The following is a 19,229-nucleotide window of genomic DNA, read 5'->3' on the forward strand; positions in this document are numbered from 1 at the left end:
ATCTCTCTGATTTGATATTTACATTTTCAGACCCGACTTTGTAAAACTATTATTTTTTTGTTGTTGGTATTATCTATAATCATATAATATTAGGATGGATTACAGGGTTGTATTTTCACATGACTTAAAAGGAGAACAACCAGACACATTTTCTTTGTAGTCCACATATGAAATATAATAAAGTTCCATTAAATATTACATGAGAATGAGTAGATTCCTTATTTTATACAACTAAAACATAACACATACTCAGGCAGTGGCACACAAATCGAGCTATTGTTGTTGAACGTGATAGCATAATGGGTATGTTATAATTACAGGGTCAGTGTTTGACGATATTGTGTGTACTTTGTATGTGTGTGATTGTGCCTACCTACTTTGGTGTGCATACATATGAATTTGTGTGTGTGTGTGTGTGTGTGTGGAGGGTGGGGGGTGGGTCTACAGGGTTTTCAAACCTGTTCATCATGATGTACATAGACCATCTTGACTCAGTCAAAGTCTCTGGTACTGGCTTGGTCTATGCTCCTAAGGGTTAGGGGTATCAGCAAGGGGTTTGTGAAAAGCTGTGGGCTCCGTCTGAAGGCCGGGAGACAAGCGTAGACAGAGCACAGGGGACTGTGAGAGGATCAGGGTCCATCTAGAGGGTTGGTGTGAAGTAGATATCACTGGGATGCTGGCTGGATGGTTGGCTGGTGAATGGCTAGTTAGATGGCTGGTTGGATGGATGGGCTGGTTGGCTGGCTTGCTGACTGGAGGGATGGCTCCATAGCATTAGTCTCTCTCTCACTCTCTCTCTCTCTCTCACTCTCTCTCTCTCTCTCTCTCTCTCTCTCTCTCTCTCTCTCTCTCTCTCTCGCTCTCTCTCTCTCTCTCTCTCTCTCTCTCTCTCTCTCTCTCTCTCTCTCTCTCTCTCTCTCTCTCTCTCTCTCTCTCTCTCTCTCTCTCTCTCTCTCTCTCTCTCTCTCTCTCTGCCTCGTTCCTTCTTTTCCCCCTATGTCTCTCTTGGTCCTCTCCCTCTCAGACGCAGCCATGGCCAGACTTGTTCCTCAGGGGAAATGATGGGATCTGGTTGTGATGAGCACACACTGGGAAACACACACAGCTGAGAGAGGACAGAAAGAGATACAGAGGTTAGGGAATATGTACAGCATGTCTACATCATATCTGTGATTATTATTTCTGTGTTCCCTCTCACGGTTTATTGCTTTGTTACTTCCTTGAAAAAATACACAGCTTTCATAACTATTCATCACTCACCAGTGGAATGTTCTACGCATTTCCTGCCTCTGTGGAAGAAAAGATAGAGAAACACAGCTGTTAAAAACCCAACAATTTTAAGGATGCGTTTGGGAACATCAAAGAGACAAACTACTGTTTCTGACCATGCAGTGTATTGTCTTTAGTGTGTAATACAGGTAGTGGCCAGCAGATGGCCTCATAGGAGACCCGTTCCATGGACTCCAGTCTATACATAATTTACACTCAACCTCTAAAAAGCTTTGTCCACAGATTGGCACAGAGGCTAATCAAACCAACCACTTAATTTCAGAGACATAGATATGAGTATTTTTCAAATAACGTCTCCAAACCGGCTGATAATGGTTTTGTCCACATTTCAACAGCTGGATAACAGCGGCAGCAGCATGAGAAAACGAAGATGGGTTCCTATTCCCTGCCTGTGTCTCACAAGCAAGCCAAGAACTCACACACCCACAGAAGGACTGCAGTGATGTGTGTGTGTGTGTGTGTGTGTGTGAGTGTGAAGGTATACTATGCACTTTGTTGTAAAAAGGCAACAATTAGTAATTCATCACTTGATCCAAAAGCCTCTGGGCGCAAAGAACTTCTCCGCACATCTCTGCCCTCCAATATTTTCCTCCAATCTTTTCCTCCAATCTTTTCCTTTCATTTTTTCTTTCTCTGGCTTTCTCACTGGAGACTCTCACTCTGGTCGAGGAAAGGACGAGAGGAGAATGTCCATCCATGCTTGTCTGGCTTCTTTAAACCCTACAGGGTGTGGACACTCAGAGTACATTCTCTGTGACTGCGTGAGAGAGGCTTGGTGTGGACGGTGTCACCACGATGGTGGAAAGGGTCTGTGTTATGCCTAGGATGCTGTGTCTCTGAGGTGGGTTAAGCCTGAAGCACCAGACATGGGGACAGAATTTAAACCACGTGGGGACTGGCAGTGCTGTCTTCATACTGTCTAGTATGAACACATGGCATCCTGTCATGTTAGCATTTGAGTGTGTGTGTGTAGATGTATGTGAGTGTGTGTACAGTATGTGTGTATACAGTATGTGTGTGAGTACAGTATGTGTGTGTATACAGTATGTGTGTATACAGTATGTGTGTATACAGTATGTGTGTGAGTACAGTATGTGTGTGTACAGTGTGTGTGTATACAGTATGTGTGTGTATACAGTATGTGTGTGAGTACAGTATGTGTGTATACAGTATGTGTGTGTATACAGTATGTGTGTGAGTGTGAGTACAGTATGTGTGTGTATACAGTATGTGTGTGTGTACAGTATGTGTGTATACAGTATGTGTGTGAGTACAGTATGTGTGTATACAGTATGTGTGTATACAGTATGTGTGTGAGTACAGTATGTGTGTATACAGTATGTGTGTGTATACAGTATGTGTGTGAGTGTGAGTACAGTATGTGTGTGTATACAGTATGTGTGTGTGTACAGTATGTGTGTATACAGTATGTGTGTGAGTACAGTATGTGTGTATACAGTATGTGTGTGTATACAGTATGTGTGTGAGTGTGAGTACAGTATGTGTGTGTATACAGTATGTGTGTGTGTACAGTATGTGTGTATACAGTATGTGTGTGAGTGTGTGTGTGTATACAGTATGTGTGTGTGTGTGCCCCTCACCCTTGCTCTCGGCCAGCAGCTCCTCAGACATCAGACCGTCCTGCCGGTTGCCCAGGACGAAGGCCAGGAAGGAGAGGATGAGGGCGTCCAGGATGCCCATGATGGCCAGGATGTAGGCCCAGCGCACGGAGCAGGCGCCCAGGCTGTACTTGTCCGTCCTCTCGCCGCACATCCGCCGCACCTCATCCGAATCCCAGCCGTCGGGGTAGATCATGCATCCCAGCACCAGACACACGCCTACGGCACAGATGGGAGGTCATGAGGTAATGAGGTTCGGGGTAATGAGGTGTTGGATGGAGAGGGGGAGAGGCGAGGGAGAGGAAGAGAGGGAAGGAAGAGAGGGGAGAAAGAGAGGGGAGGAAGAGAGGAGAGGAAGAGAGGGGAGGAAGAGAGGGGAGGAAGAGAGGGGAGGAAGAGAGGAGAGGAAGAGAGGGGAGGAAGAGAGGGGAGGAAGAGAGGAGAGGAAGAGAGGGGAGGAAGAGAGGGGAGGAAGAGAGGAGAGTTAGCTGAAGTGCTCCTGCTGTCCGTCTCCTCGTGCAGGCCTCGCCATGCGCAGTGATGCCCTCGTCTATCTATTCCCTCGGGTAACCTATCCCTAACCCTGTCTGCTCTCTGCAGAGTAAACCACAGCAGCCCATGACGTTCACTACTATCAACAACAAGGGGTGTAAAAAAGACACTACAAATGCTAAGAGTTAGTTGACACCTCCAGACTGCAGAGAGAGAAGTCTCACCACCCCCCTCCCCACCCTCCCCTCCCCCCCAGGCCATGCAGCAGTCCCCAGTATCCTCCGTAGGATAGGGACTGACTGTGATCCTTCAGTGAGCAATCAGACACACGCGCACCGCGCTGTGCTGTTTGTTTGTTTGTTTGCAACAACGGTTCAAAAGCCTGTGCAGGGTGTCGCACGAGAGACCATGCACAGATGTGCCTCTTTGAATTTGCCTTTAAACCTCTTTACCCCCCCCCCCCCCACACACACACACACATACACACCCTTCTCCCCTCTTTAATATTTAGAAGCAGTTTCTCATTCGCTCTTTCCACCTAAGGGGTAAAACAACTCTCCCTCATCTTCAATCTGGATGGAATTCTTCTCTGAGGTGGTGCTGTGGCAGGGGAAGCAAGAGGGCTGGGAAAGGAGCTGACTACCCAGAGTGCAATGCACATGAATAATACAACATGCACTACACCCCCCCCAACACCCAAGCACCCCCCCCTTCCCCACACCTCCCCTCCATCCTTTTCCTCCATCACCAAACTTTGCTCACAACTCCTTACCTTTCAACCCCCCACCCCCCGGACTGTGTCACTGAGTGAGTTTGGGTGTTTGTCCGTGAATGTGATATTTTTTTTACTTACTCTTGCACTCTTCCGGCCTCTCAGGACCTTGCTCAATGGAATTCATTTGTTTGTATCTCGTGTTCCTCCCTCCTTCCCTTCCCTTCCCTTCCCTTCCCTTCCCTTCCCTTCCCTTCCCTTCCCTCCCCCCTTCTCTCTACTGCCTGTTACTGCGACTCACTCTCTCCTGCTGCTGTTTTAGAATCAATGATGTCCGTAGCAGTGCCATCTTAAGAATTAGAAGTGTGAATATTAAGGCAGGGTAGCTGAAAAAACACTCACGCACACTCAAACATGTGCACACACACAAAGCCGCGAGCGCACACTCACACACACTGCGGCTGGCGGTTACAGTAATGCTGCAGTCTTTAATATTCCTACAAGATCAGAGCGAAGGAGAGTACTACAATAGCACCACAGTGCGCCGCGTACAAACGTAGCATTGCTAACAGAATAGAGAACCCCCCCCCCCCCCTTTGGCCTCCTCTTCTACCCATCCCCTCTGGCACTGCCTGTCAGAACACATTCACACCAGACCAGAGAGCAGGGCAGGGCAGGGCACGGCCGAGAAGAGCAGAGAAGGAGAGAGGAGAGGAGAGAGCAGAACAGAGAAAGAGAGAGGAGAGGAGAGAGCAGAGCAGAGAAAGAGAGAGGAGAGGAGGAGAGAGCAGAGCAGAAAGAGAGAGGAGAGGAGGAGAGAGCAGAGCAGAAAGAGAGAGGAGAGGAGGAGAGGAGAGAGCAGAGCAGAGAAAGAGAGACTACAGAAGGAGAGGGCCCAGGTAGATGCATTGACTCAGATTCAGAACTGAGGCCTGACTCACAAAATTCAGCAAAAATGGCTTGAATACAGTTTTAAGCAATGCGGGTTGGCACAGTACTAGCAAGTGGTGCTATTTCCCCCCTCTCGCTTATACATGTATTCATGGTAAAGGTAAGAAAAGCTTGCAGATACTCTGGGGATCCATTCTGTGGTTCCTGCTTGACTTGACATTGACATCAATTTTACATTGTGGTGGAGAGACAGTGTGAAAAGAACACAAAGTCAGAGTAGGCTGGCACAGCTGATGAAGGACAGGCAGACTGGGAGGGGGTGGAGAGGTGGAGAGAGGGTGGAGGGGGAGAGAGAGAGAGAGAGAGAGAGAGAGAGAGAGAGAGAGAGGGGGGGGGGGCGAGGGGAAGAGAGGGACAGAGGGAATGAGAGAGGAAGGATGGGATAGAGAGAGGAAGGGAGAGGGGGAGAAAACCAAAGCCCACACAATACTGTTATAAAACGCTGGCGGAAGCAATGGAGCGCACCAGATCGCGGTAACACGCTGGAGAGAGAAAGAGAGCGAGAGAAACTGAAGTGTGGAGTGGATCCATCACGGTCGGCCACACACCTTGCATGTTGGATGAGGACATGTACCACAGGGTGAGTGTGTGTCGCGTCGAGCCGGCTGGAACCACCAGAGGGCGACATGTGGAGCCCCCCCCCCCACCCCCCCCCCACCCCCCCAAGACAACACGGCACCACAGAAGACGCACATGTCCCTCTCGCATCTGAGCAGACAGCCTGGGGCCACAGACAGTACCACAGCACCTGCCAGGTAGAAGTCCTGTTTCACCACAACGGCCTGCCAGGTAGAAATCAGTCCTGTTTCACCACAACGGCCTGCCAGGTAGCAGAAGGCCTAATTCGGCATTTCAACCATCTGAAAGGACAATACATTTCACCGGCTCCTAAATATGACGAATATCATCATATGTTTGTGGGATTTTATCATGCAACGAGCGAAGCCAAGGGCAGGTCTGTCCATCAAGGTCATTCTGAATGAAAAAGTCACGGAAGTATGTTCGTGGACTGGAACTTAAGTCCTTTTATGCGACAAACAGGCAAACAAAGTGTTTGATGTTACAGTCTAATGTGTAACACAACAGAGAATTAGTGATTGAGTAAGTCTGGATGCTGCTAACAAAGTGCCCTTCGTTTCCTCCGGCATACTCTCAGCCACAGCACCTGAGAGAAGGCAGCTGTCAATCACAGCTCTGGCATGGTATTACTAACTGATGGCATTTACTCCCCTTTTAGCTCTGCCCTTCTCTCCCACTCCCCCTTGAGAGCGGGAATAATAGAGAGCGAGAGAAAGAGTAAGAGGGAAGGAGAAAGTTGTTGACGAAAAGAGTTGGTATGAGACGAGAGAGTGAAGAAGAGAGATAGAGAGTAATAGAGAGAGAGAGAGAGAGAGAGAGAGAGAGAGAGAGAGAGAGAGAGAGAGATAGCTCGTGTGTGGGGTGCCTGGGCCTTTGCACGGCCCGCAGTGCGTTCCCGGGACGACCCACACGTCACAAAGGGCGAGCGCCATCTGCCGGCCCCCCTGGGCAGAGCTATTCTCAGCCACTCTCTGGAAGCATGGGGGTCCTGGGACTAGGATAACTCACCAGGAGAACAGGATATTATGGGATGGGAGACGATGGCGAAAGGACTGACTGACATTGGTGTGTGTTTGCGTGTGTGAGTGTGTGTGTTTGTGTGGGTGTGTGTGTGTATTTGTGAGTGTGTGTGTTTGTGGGGGGGGGGGGTCCGAAAGCAAGGCGACAGATGGCCTGACCGACACATGATACAGAGACTCTTATCATAAGCTGCAGGCATGTGATCTCATCTCATTTTGGCGTGATAACAGGGGACCCAGTCCATCAGGGTCCCTGGGTGGAGACCTGGTGAGGGGCAAGAAGAGCAGAGCACTGCTTAGACCCCGTGGAACGTCACTGGCCTTTCGCACCAGAAGAGAAAGACGGACATGTGACACTGAAGCCAGTACACCAGAGAGGACAGAATCTACAGTTGTATTGAATGCAGCTATGTAAACGCTTGCTAAATCCGCCCCCGTGTTTCGCTCTGTCTGCCTGGCTTTCAGTAGAGATGACAGAAAAGATGGGTTGCATGTCATTGGGAGTCTGGGAAATATTTTTAGCATCGGTTGTATGTCTCAGAGGAGAAATTGTGTTTGCGTGCAAATTGTGTGTGCAAATATGTGTGTGTGTGTGTGTGCTCATGCTTCTCTCTCTGCAGCGTTGAGTATCTCTGCTCCCCTCATCTCTCACACGACTGCAGGACATTCCAGTAGCCATGAAACGGGATTAACATTTTTCGGCTTGGGGTCTTTTGTTTCACTCGTTTTCTGTAGGGCCCTGTTTATACAGCTGTGACAAACTGAATGATACAGTACATACTGTCTGCACACAGTCACCCTCTTCTCTATCCCGCACAGCATATGGATCACCCTCACTCACACACCCTCACACACCCTCACACACATAAGCTGGCCCTTCCTTACTGCTGTGCAAAGGTAGACGTTGCGACCGCATATCTGATGGTGACACAACACAGTCAAATAAATAAATGAGCATGTTTACCAAGCAGGCGCTCTCAACATGCATATTCACTTGTCTATCAGGCCCACGGCTGACACCAATATGGCTTCTAAAATCACATTCTCTCTCGGGGGAAAAAAAATATGAGCACAGAATTTCTGAGATGAATGTCGTGTCCTGGGGGGACTCATATGAATATCAATATGTAGCGCCGACAGGAATGCAAAGCAAAGTCCTCACCCAACTGCAACAGTGACCCGAGTGAGGTCAAACCTCACTGATGATGACCGTGGCCGGCTCCTCGCTGCACGTGGATCCTAAGGCTCCCACGAGACCCTCAGTGTCCCTGGCTGTCTGGTGGCAGTGGGGCTTCAGGCTGCCGTGGGGGAGGGATGAAGGAATGGAGGAAGAGAAGGATGGAGGAAGGAGAGAAGGATGGAGGAAGGAGAGAAGGATGGAGGAAGGAGAGAAGGATGGAGGAAGGAGAGAAGGATGGAGGAAGAGAAGGATGGAGGAAGGAGAGAAGGATGGAGGAAGAGAAGGATGGGGGGAAGGAGAGAAAGGTGGAGGAAGAGAAGGGTGGGGGGAAGGAGAGAAGGGTGGAGGGATGGAGAGAGGGATGAAGGAAGAGAAGGATGGGGGGAAGGAGAGAAAGGTGGAGGAAGAGAAGGGTGGGGGAAGGAGAGAAGGGTGGAGGGATGGAGAGAGGGATGAAGGAATGGAGGAAGAGAATGGTGGAGGGATGGAGAGAGGGATGGAGGAAGAGAAGGATGGAGGGATGAAAGGAGAGGGATGAAGTTGGAGTGAACGGGTGTCGTGTGAGCGATCAATGTGGTGACTGTGGACGCCATGATTCATGTCCCGACAGAGAAGGGAACCAGAGACCCTCAGCCGCTGGCCCCCTCTGCTCTGCCCAGACTGTGGAGGAGAGGGAGGGAGCGAGGGAGAGGCCAAGGGAGAGAGAGGGAGAGAGGGAGAGGCCAAGGGAGAGAGAGGGAGAGAGAGGGAGAGAGGGAGCGAGGGAGAGGCCAAGGGAGAGAGAGGGAGAGAGGGAGAGGCCAAGGGAGAGAGAGGGAGAGAGAGGGAGAGAGGGAGCGAGGGAGAGGCCAAGGGAGAGAGAGGGAGAGAGGGAGAGGCCAAGGGAGAGAGAGGGAGAGAGAGGGAGAGAGGGAGCGAGGGAGAGGCCAAGGGAGAGAGAGGGAGAGAGGGAGAGAGGGATAGTCTCTGTGGATTGAAGGGGAGCTGGCGTTGTCCCTAGTGGCCTGCTTTCCTCTACATACTGTGAGGCACAACAGCAGCTGGAGATGGAAGTTGTAGTCTAACAAAATGCTCGTTAGACAACCAGGTCCACATACCCTGTGCCAGTGTGTGTGGACCTGAGTCACTTCTCTCCTTCTTTATGATCCGTCTCAGCAGAGCACAGGTCATCTCCCCAGGGGACAGAGATGAAGTTGGGGATGATCTCTCCACTGGCTGGCCAGAGACGATATTGATCTGGAACCTTGAAGGCTGAGTCTATGCCTAGACCTCTTAAAAAACAAGAGGCGCAAGGATACCTTACTACATCTGAAGACTAAAAGTACTTCAAATGTAAAATTATTTCATTCCAACCTTTGAACAAAATCTTTTCACATAGTTAACCTATTTTCCACCTCATTTCCAACCCGTAGTTGCTATACTGAGACCGAATGCCTTCCCTATCAGTACCGAGAGTAGATGCTGGAACGTTCGTTTAGCCTGCTGCGGCGATAACGGCACAGCAGCACTGTACTGCAATTCCGCAGTCCGCGATGCCAGTGATGAGCAGCGGGAAAGAGGCGATCACGGGAGACTCGGTCCTCGGCACAATGAAGATAAATCTGTGGTTTCTGGGATGAGCCCTGCGCGCAGGACTCCTTTACACAATGATGGAGCCTTAATTGAGGCAAGATAAATGGGGCAATTATAAAGCATTCTGTATGTAAAGCCAGTTAATGTACTGTGAAAATGTGTCACTCCATAAGACCGAGTAGCATTTGGGGTCCTGTTTTATGCAGTGTGTCGACTAATATGAGTAGAAAACATCAACGCCGTGGAGCGCGGAAACGCTTCCATTTGTTTTCTTTGTTTTCTATCACAGAGTTGGAAATAGTGTAACTTCACTCTTTTTGGTGACATTTTCTTGACTAATGTTTTCGAAACTTTCCCAGTCATCGCGTTAAAATGACAACTATAGCCTGTAGGTTAAGACAGTAAGGTAGCCTATCTGATTGGACAAAAGTTTCCAAAACGTAGGTTTCAACGTATTGTCATCTTTTTTTTACAGTATGCACTGTAAGGTACATGAGAAAACTTCCCAAATACAATTCTATTTCTGCCCCACTTATTGGCAAAACTTCAAATGCTTCAGGGAAAAGCGGAGCTTAAAGGCCCCTTCTGAAGCCCTCCCTGTCAACACCATCAGCTTTTTCGCACAGCAAGCACATAATGCCAGCAGCACCTATCACATCAGTACAAGGATTAGATAGAGCAGGAAACAGCTTACTCCATCAGCAACACCACCCAGATACTTTTTGTGGTTGCAGACACAAACTTCTCCCAAATCTGCAAATCTTGCAAAAATAATCTTTACAAACATGTCTTCGGAGTAGTGGCGAACCCCCATAGGCTGTTGAGAAAACCAGCTCGGAGTCAGATTAATTGTGACATGAGGGAAAAGGATCCGGTGGAAAGAATTCCGTCGTGGCCCTGCGCACTTTCAATAACGTCAAACGGAACTTCTCAATCAAATACAATTCTCCGTCATTAGTTACTTGTGTTGTCACAACCCATCTATCATCGCAGTTTTACTGTAACCTCCAGAACCGGGAAAAAGGTCAAATTGTGAATTGAACAATGCAGCACTTAAAAGCAACTCCTGTAAACCTAAGACTAATGTTGGTTTTGTTTTTTTTACCAGAGGAGACTGCCAGTAACATCAACAACAGCTACAGTCCTCCTCTCGCTGGAGCTGATGCCTAGCGACGTGGGTTAGCTTTGCCTCTGTAACCTTGTTTTTTTGCTCTGCCGGTTCTCCTTCGGACGGTTAATATATTCTGGGCGAGCGTGTCGCTTGCTCTGACTGCTAATGAGTAACCGAGTCCGTGCCCCGAGAGAGCCTCTCATTATCCCCTGTATCGATCCCCTCTGGAATGAGAAGAGAGGAGGGGGGGAGGACCACAGGTGACTGTGTGTGTGTGGGGGGGGGGGGGGGTTGGAAGGGTTGAAGCACGGGACCCTTTGTTTAGGAGCAAATATCAAAAGTCTGTTTGCGCCTCCGTGGGGTTAACCTTGATCTTAATCTGCCCTCAGTGAATGCTGACAGAGGCACAGCTCCAGGTCAGTGCAGTGCTTGGGATTGGAGGATGGGGGGAGGATGGGGGGATGGGGGGGTGGGGGGGGTGGGGGGGATCTGGTGCAGGCATGGAGTGCTGCATTAACAGCGAGCAAAGGGCGGGTGAGGTCTGAGGGCTTATGTAACTGGTCCACATGACGTCCAGTACCTTAACAGAGGGGAGGGGGGAAGGTAGTAGGGGGGAACAGCCGTGACGGCTGGGGCTGAAAGAAAGCTTTTGATTCATCTGGAAAAATAACGTTGGCCGGGTGGTGATCCACATCTTAGGGTCCGAAATCAAACAGGGAGGGTCTGAACATCGGCCAATCAAACAGGGAGGGTCTGAACATCGGCCAATCAAACAGGGAGGGTCTGATCATCGGCCAATCGCATCCCTCGCAGGACCCGGCGCTAGGGTAGCCACTCCTGTTTAACGAGGTCATTGACTAACGATGGGTTTACAACGCCGTCACGATGCCAGGACTGCTGAACAAGCTGAGACACACAGTATCTCATACAGCGGTGTCCTACTTTAACAGTGTTCCTGTTAGCAAACACAAGGATTCTCTCCCCTTCACAGTGTTACTTTCTAGTTCTTTCTGATTGGGAGAAGTATGCCGTCACTGTGATATGGGGATATGGTTTCTAATAGGTCACAGTATCCTTGTCGTCTCATCACCTCACTCTTCACTGGAATAAATCAGATGGCTGCCTGGCTTTCAGATCAGAGAGATTAAGTCTGATGGCCAATCTGTAGTCTGCACCAAACAGGCCCTTTTTACCCACAGGATATTTGTTTGTGTGAGACTTTGCAGGCCCTGGAGACGTGCTTTGAAACAAAGAGTGTCGTGTCACACACCACAGGAATGAATCCTCATCGATTCAGTTTGACTTCCAGAACCGTGTACTCTCTAACAATCTCTGTGAATCTGATCAGAAACGTTTCATGCAATGGCCACGTGTCGTCTTCTGCGTTCAGTCGACAGGTCGATCTCCCGCATGCAATCTGTACAGACTTATCCTCACAGCTTGATGGGAAGTTGGGACATTAAAGTGTGACCATAGAGCTGACAAAGCTTTCCAAAAAATTGGAAGAGAGAGATTCAGGTGTCTGTCTGTGTATCTTCATCCTCTTCCTATTTCTCCTCCTCTTCCTCGCTCAGCTGGGCTGTACGCTGCATGCCTGACAGCCCACCTGTGCCCCCGGCCCTAATTAGATAGAGTTCAATTGACTGTGTTTCTTAATTAAAGCAAAGCAAGTCAAGTAAGGCATTAATGCAGGGGTGGGTTCAAAACAGAATCAACTGAGCAGAGAGAAACCGAGAAGGGGTGGGTGGTGGTGGTGGGGGGGGGGGAGGGTAGAGAGAGAGAGAGACACATTTGAGAGAGAGAGACTGAGACACATGGGAGAGAGAGCGTGAGACACACGGTAGAAGGGTGGGGAGAGGAGACGAGGGCATTGCAGAGATATTTTTCGTCTCACCTTAGTGAGCGAAGTAACTTGCTGCAGAGGTTGCCATTGCTGAGAGAGAGAGAGAGAGAGAGAGAGAGAGAGAGAGAGAGAGAGAGAGAGAGTGACAGAGAGAGAGAGAGAGAGTGACAGAGAGAGACAGTGAGAGAGAGAGAGGTAGAGGAAGAGAGAGATCAATGGAGGGAGAGACACAGTGAGAGAGAGATGCGGGGAAGAGTGAGAAAGAGAGACGGAGGGAGAAAGAGAGACAGAGAGACACAGTGAGAGAGAGGTAGAGGAAGAGAGAGATCGATGGAGGGAGAGACACAGTGAGAGAGAGAGAGATGCAGGGGAGAGTGAGAGAGTGAGAAAGAGAGACAGAGGGAGAGATAGAGCAGACGAGCGTGCAGAGATTAGCGTGCAGAAGGCAATGTTGTGCATCCGACTCATTTCATTAAAAAGGGGTCATAGGTCAGCACGAGCAGTTTCCATGGCATTTGAAGAACACCCAGAAAGAATGCAGACGAACTTCGCTGTCATTCCAAAACGACTACTCCTTGCCTTTCCTCCTTGAAGAGCTCAACCAGCCTGCTTCAGCCTCCGCTCCCCTGGACCCAGGCCCAGTACATACTCATCCCTCCCAGCATGGACAAGCGCCCTCCACCTCCAACTGGGACACAGGACCTCGTCCACATCAGCTGTAGGGATCCTCAGATCTCGGGTGCCTTGTTAGCTCAGGTGCACGGATGCTAATCGAGCTCAGATGGGCTAAGCGCTGCACTGAGTACAGTGTGTGGACGAACTGACGCATCTGTGTCCAGACCATGATGACTGTGCCCTGTGTGCCTGTGTGACTGATTAAAGCAACGTTGAGTGAAGGCACCATACTGTGGGCCATATGTTCCATCAGGAGGAGAGGGTCATATGGAGTTCAAGAGGGCCCGCGCCACCACTGACATATATGCATACCAGGGGCAATTCTAGGATCAGACCTTTACGGGGGCTCAGCCCCCAATGAGAATGTGACATGGATACAGTGCCTTACAAAAGTGTTAAACCCCCTTGATAATAAATCACTAATTTCACTGGATAACAATTAATACATGTATGTATTATTATGCAAAACATTGAATGAATGGAAAAAAATAAGAAAGTCCCTTTCTTCATGAACTACCAGAATCAAATGAAATGATAATGATATGTCAACAATAAATAAACAACATATTATGACATCATATTAGTATTATTTTAAGGGGTGCTGAGATAAAATGTAGGTGTGCTTGAGCACCCCTAAAAAGAGTCTAAAATCACCACTGATGCACACAAACACACACACACACACACACGTGTCTCCACGTGTGTCTGCCGGGCCACGTGTGTTGTCGGCCCACTTGCTGGCCTTAGTCAGAGCGCCCCTTGCTAGAGCACTGTGGGGTCCTTCAGACAGGGCAACCTTCATATGTGTAGGAATCTGCCGCATCAGACCTAGTCAAACACCAGCCACAAATGCCACACATGCGCACACACACGCAAACACCCACACACAATCCAAAATACTAATAATGATGAATGAAATGGGAGGTTCCCTGCATATGAGTAAAGGTCCAGAACCTAACCAAGGCTGTCCATTAGAGCATTCAAGCTTCCACAAAGATGTGGAACCAGTTTCAGCAGGTGTAGATTTGTTGCAATGTATAAACCCAGTAAAAATGTGTTCTCCATCTTCCAGTTTAACTGGGATTTCATTTAGCTTTCAGTCCCAGCCTCAGTAGAAGAAAGAAAGAGCGAGAGCGAGAGAAAGAGAGTAATGACAGAACAGGAAGTGTTTTGGCTCGTCTCCTCTGGTCTTCTCCTTAGCTGCATTGTCAATTCAACTGAAGCTGTACTTTTCCTATAAGACCTTTCATCTTCCCTCTCCAGCTGTCTGTTTGTGGCGGCAGCTCCTTTCTCTCACTTCCTCCACCTTCGTTGCTCATTCTGTTTGTTTCCGGAGGTTTCGGGGTCTGTGCTGCGATGTATCGCTAGTGCCGGCCTGAAGGTGTTGATCTGAGCCTTACTAGGAAAAACAGGATGAAAGCTGTTTTCTCCATACCTCCCGTCTGAATTACATCTGAATGCTTACATGTCCACTTAGCTACGCAACGACAATCATACTGTACGCACTCCAAGGCGTTGATTTGAACAAAAGCTCGAAGCCGCTGTATACATTCAGAGCGTGTGTCTGTATGTATGTTGGTGTGAGTGTTAGTGAGTCAGGCATCCGTGCAGGTGTGTAATTACCAGGATCTAATGTGGTGCAGAATCAAAGAAGTGCCAGGGACCGTTTGATCAATAATCGATGGGTGAAACTAAGAAGTTCTCCCGATGTTCCATTCACAGACTGGGCTTTATCCTATCAGATGCTATGTGAACTTCAATCGAACAAGCAACGGAACTAGCATCAAAGTGTTAAGATGTGTGCATTGATCTGTTTTTAAAGCGATCGCTGAAACATTAGAGCAACAGAGCTAACGGAGGCACTGAGGGGATGCAGAGTGCTCTTTTGTCATCGGGGAGGGTCTGGCTAATACAATATGCTGCTCAGAATCACTCCACAAACAACGTGCTTTGTGCTCCCGGTCACATGGTACGGCTTGTTTGTTCCGAGCTTCCTTCGAATGCTCTCTGAGGAAACAGCGTGAAAACACAGCGGAGACTGAATAATGTGCACAACATGACAAAGAATTTGTAAGGGAGAACAGGAAACGGTGGAGTAATTATCATTGACCTCACGGTCTGGTTGCCTCTAAGGGCACTGCCAACTTTGTTTTGCATTTCTCAGTTAATTGGTGCATGGGGTTTAGAGGCGGCTGTAACGAGAGGGAGAGAGAGAGAGAGAGAGAGAGAGAGAGAGAGAGAGAGAGAGAGAGAGAGAGAGAGAGAGAGATGGAGATAAAGAGAGAGAGAGGGGATAGAGAAGGGAATGGAGGAACAGAGACAGGGAGGAAGAGAGGGAGCGAGAGAAGGATTGTGAGGAAAAAAAAGTGAGAGAAAGCACGTACTTTGCCAACTTACAAGTCTGTGAAAAAAAGGGGGATGGAGGAGAGAGAAAAGCGAAGGAAAGGAAGGCTGGGGATTGCTGGGTTTAAATGATCCAGAAATTCAGTGCTGGAGAGCAGAGGGAAGAGCAGAAATGGCATGAAGGTGATGGAGAAGGATGGTGGAATATCCCCTCGCATCCTACCTAGGCTACAGTGCTCAGCTCAGTGTCAAAAAACTGGATTTTTCTCCATCCAGAACATCAGACCTGAGCAGATGCCTGCACAGTAATCGCCCTCGAGAAAAGGAGCGGTTATACCCCCCAGTTCCAGAGGCTTTACAGTACTTGAGCACTTCTGCAGTCAAACTCGTTTGGCTGCGCGTGTTGCCGGCCTCACCAGGAAGACATTTTGAGAGCTTCCCTGCGGACGCTCCTCAAACGTCTCGTAGTGGTTCACTCTGTCATGAAACATTCAACCCTTTTCCTGGGTTTAACTGAGAGGAGATGGTTGGAGAGAGAGAGAGAGAGAGAGACAGAGAGAGAGAGAGAGAGAGAGAGAGAGAGAGAGAGAGAGAGAGAGAGAGAGAGAGAGAGAGAGAGAGAGAGAGAGAGAGAGAGAGAGAGAGAGAGAGAGAGAGAGAGAGAGGGAGAGAGAGAGAGAGAGAGAGAGAGAGGTACTGGTGAGAGGATTCCTCAAAGTTGTCTGAGTGAGTCACCTCCTCACCCTGCTGCAGGATAACATGTCTTGGGATTTGTGAAAGCTACAGTACTGTTCGTGCATGCAGTAGGCTCCCATCAATTCATGGATAGTGGGCCAACATGCATGACCTTGGTACTGAGCTGCCAATGCTAAGAGGGTTATAGTCTGCCTATGTAGACTGGAAGCTGTTTTCAAGTATGCACTGATTCAATCAAATCAATCAAATACCTAAGACTGTCGGCTGACAGTCTGGTTATGTCAAATGTCTTTGATTTGATTTTTCACAAACACAGCTGGGGCAAAGAGAAGAGCCTTTCTGCTCTGCCAAAACAAATTCTGTTTTTGTAATCTGGGGCTGTCAGACTATGACAGACTTTGGAACGAGAGAGAGAGAAAGAAAGAGAGCAGGCGAGAAAAAGAGAGGGACTGTGAAGAAAGAGACTAGGATGGAGGTAAACAAAGGATGGATGATAAATAAAGTAGCAGAGATGAAAACAAAAAGAGAATAGTGATGCCAGATTGTTAGCATCCTCGGTGGGAAGGAATGCTGTGAGTCCTGAGCAAAGCATTACTCTGTCCTTGGATCAATATTAGACGGGTCAGTGTAACGATCAAGTGTAACTCATTGTGATCACACAAACACACACAAAATCTCCTGGTAGCTCGTCAAGAAAAGTCAATGTGGAAGACGAGGGGCGTTAGCTAATCGTAAGATTTACGAGTCAAATCTCGAAGGCAAGAAAGCCACCTGTCCACCACTGAGCAAATACATGTCAGCTGCACAGCAGAGTAGTTAGCCTAACCTAGCCTGGAGCTAACGGTAGTGGCATTCGACTGTGAGGTGGAGTGAGTTCTGCTCATTAGCCGCTAATGCTAACGGGCTCCTGCGGTCAGGACTTCCTGTTACTCTCTTTCATCTCCTAACTGCAGAGCAGTGAGCCCAGCAGTGCCCTCGTTAGGGTGGCTCACTGCGTTAATTCAGTCTGAGACGACCAGGCGAGCTTGGATTGCTTCCAAATAATTCTCCTGAATTGTGCTTGTTGTTATCGGGGAAGGACAGTGGTTGACAGGGTGGTGAGCTGGGACAAACAGCTGAGTCTGGGTGTCTGGGCGTTTGGATGCCGTTCACAGTACGGAAGGTTCTGCTGATCTGTCAGTAGCTGTGAACAGAGGGTTTCTGGGCCCATCAAGTTTTATAGACACTGTGTAAATGTATAAGCACAGAATGGGCTTGTCAGTGAGCTGTTTGAGCGTCGTCCATTGCACAAGCTTGGCAAGCACATCAAGAAAGTGAGCTGGTGGAGAAATATGGTGTTCTCTGTGTGCACAGAGCTATGAGAATTTGTTTGTTACAATTTAGGAACCATTTGAGAAAGGTTTTATGGTATACCATCTGTTATTGTACAAAATAATATTTAGCTTATAGACATAAAAGCCTATCTACAATGAATTAACACAAAGCAACAGCATAGCGCAAAGTCGCTGTCCTTTCAGCACCACGTACACTCCGACGTAAACTTTACCATGGACAGCGACATCAGACGCTTCTGCCTTTTCAACACATCCTGCTGTCACTGAGGCTGAACTCTGAACTGTATGGACAAGTCCTGATTGAAAATTGCCCAAAACAATGTCACTAATTGTAACAATAAACCAGTGAAGTCGTCATACCAGTGTGAAAGACTTCTTATGGCTGGGAGAGGGCAGGACAACAGGGCAGGAACTATAGGCTAGATCTCTGTCAAACACAACCGTTTTAGTTTTTTTTGCTTACACACTGCCTTTCAATAAAGTATGCAGCTAGAGAGAACAGTTAGCCTAAAACACAGAGGAATGTATCATTGATTTTACAAAATAATAAGCCTACTAACAACAGCTCCTGGTACTCACTTGAGGACGCCTGCATCCAGCCACAAATCTTGTAAACGGTGGACGTGCTCAGGACAAAGAAGAGGACGAAACAGCCGATACAGGTGATGACCAGCGACATCGACATACCAACGAAGAAGGACGCGGCCTTGAAGGCGGTGGAGGGGATAGCGGCAAACTCAGTGAAGGTGCCTTGGCAGGTTAGGTCTCTGGCGATTGTCTCTCCGATACAGTAGTGAAAGAGGCCAAAGAAGCCGGCCTGTGGCGTGTCCACGCCATCCCCGATCCAGTAGGGCTGGCTGAAGATGATCACGTTGATGATCGCGAAAAGAATGGTGAAGATGGCCCACAAAAGTCCGATGGAACGAGAGTTCTTGACGTAATTTGTCTGGTATAATTTAGCAGCTTCCGATGAAGGAAGCATAGATGAAGGACCGCCTGGTATCATGTCTGTGCCGTTCTGTATTATTATTATTATGTAAAAATGGCAATCGATAAAAGAATATTCATTGGTTGTCTCAGTGGTCTACTGTAGCCAAGAATTACGTCTCATCTAAAGAGCGTGTACTGCAGAACACGAACATGCAACTAGAACACGCTAACATCTGTCAGGCGAATTCAAATCATGACGTTGCATGCATATATAGCACAGAGCTTGCTGCCTATACCCAGTTCTGATTCAGAAGTCGGATAACTTGTTTCGTGTGCAAGGTTACAGTAAGACTGTGAGAATTCCCCTCCCACCCCTAGTGTCTAACTGTTCAACTGACTGACAGGCATATTGCTACCGACACGTGTTCTCGACGCTTGTGTCAGATGGAAATATCAAACTGAAATGCAAATTAATGATGGCCCACATAAGAGAATAAAATCAATCTGATAGCTGACAATTGCAAGTCGCTTCTCCCCTCTTGATTTTAAGACGGCAGTGTTACATAGCCTATGCCACCTTTAAAACAATCTAATAGCCTATAATAACAATTGCGATTATATCACAGTAGTCTTATTAATTTAAAACAAAACAACAAGGATTTCAGGCCTACGCTGCGAAACAGCTCCCAAACCCCAGAGATAATTTGCATCTACCAGGATACCACAGCCTCGAGGATTAAACGGAGATCGCCTCCCAGGCAATTGCCTACTGCAGCCTCCGCCAATGTGATGCCGAAAATGGAGACCACGGAGAAATGATTTAAGAAACGCATCAGTCGAGGCGGATGTTGTTCGTGGTGTCGGTGCTGACGATGCTCGCGCA

At 48.4% G+C, this 19,229-nt stretch overlaps 1 protein-coding gene across 1 annotated transcript; it reads right to left on the minus strand.

Moving 5' to 3' along the window:
• Positions 1-2,027: 2,027 nt before the first annotated feature.
• On the minus strand, positions 2,028-18,917 carry LOC146259077 (LHFPL tetraspan subfamily member 3 protein-like). Its single transcript, XM_084671878.1, has 3 exons — positions 17,996-18,917; positions 2,885-3,128; positions 2,028-2,142 (listed from the first exon to the last, which is right to left on the minus strand). The coding sequence occupies exons 1-3, from the start codon at positions 18,420-18,422 to the stop codon at positions 2,028-2,030; spliced, it is 786 nt and encodes a 261-aa protein (XP_084528004.1). The 5' UTR covers positions 18,423-18,917.
• Positions 18,918-19,229: the final 312 nt, after the last annotated feature.

The sequence above is a fragment of the Hypomesus nipponensis genome, chromosome 14 (assembly GCF_054491055.1).
Source record: "Hypomesus nipponensis isolate SF chromosome 14, ASM5449105v1, whole genome shotgun sequence".
Lineage (NCBI taxonomy): Eukaryota > Metazoa > Chordata > Actinopteri > Osmeriformes > Osmeridae > Hypomesus > Hypomesus nipponensis.

Bases quoted from the DNA above. Each gene is read 5' to 3' on its own strand.
- LOC146259077 (XM_084671878.1), bottom strand. From the start codon at position 18,422: ATGATACCAGGCGGTCCTTCATCTATGCTTCCTTCATCGGAAGCTGCT. The intron at 3,129-17,995 runs GTGAGTACCAGG...TCTGTGCCGTAG, and splicing joins CTGGATGCAGGCGTCCTCAA to GCGTGTGTCTGGTGCTGGGA. The intron at 2,143-2,884 runs GCACACACACAC...CTGGTGCTTCAG, and splicing joins GCCGAGAGCAAGGGTGAGGG to GCTTAACCCACCTCAGAGAC.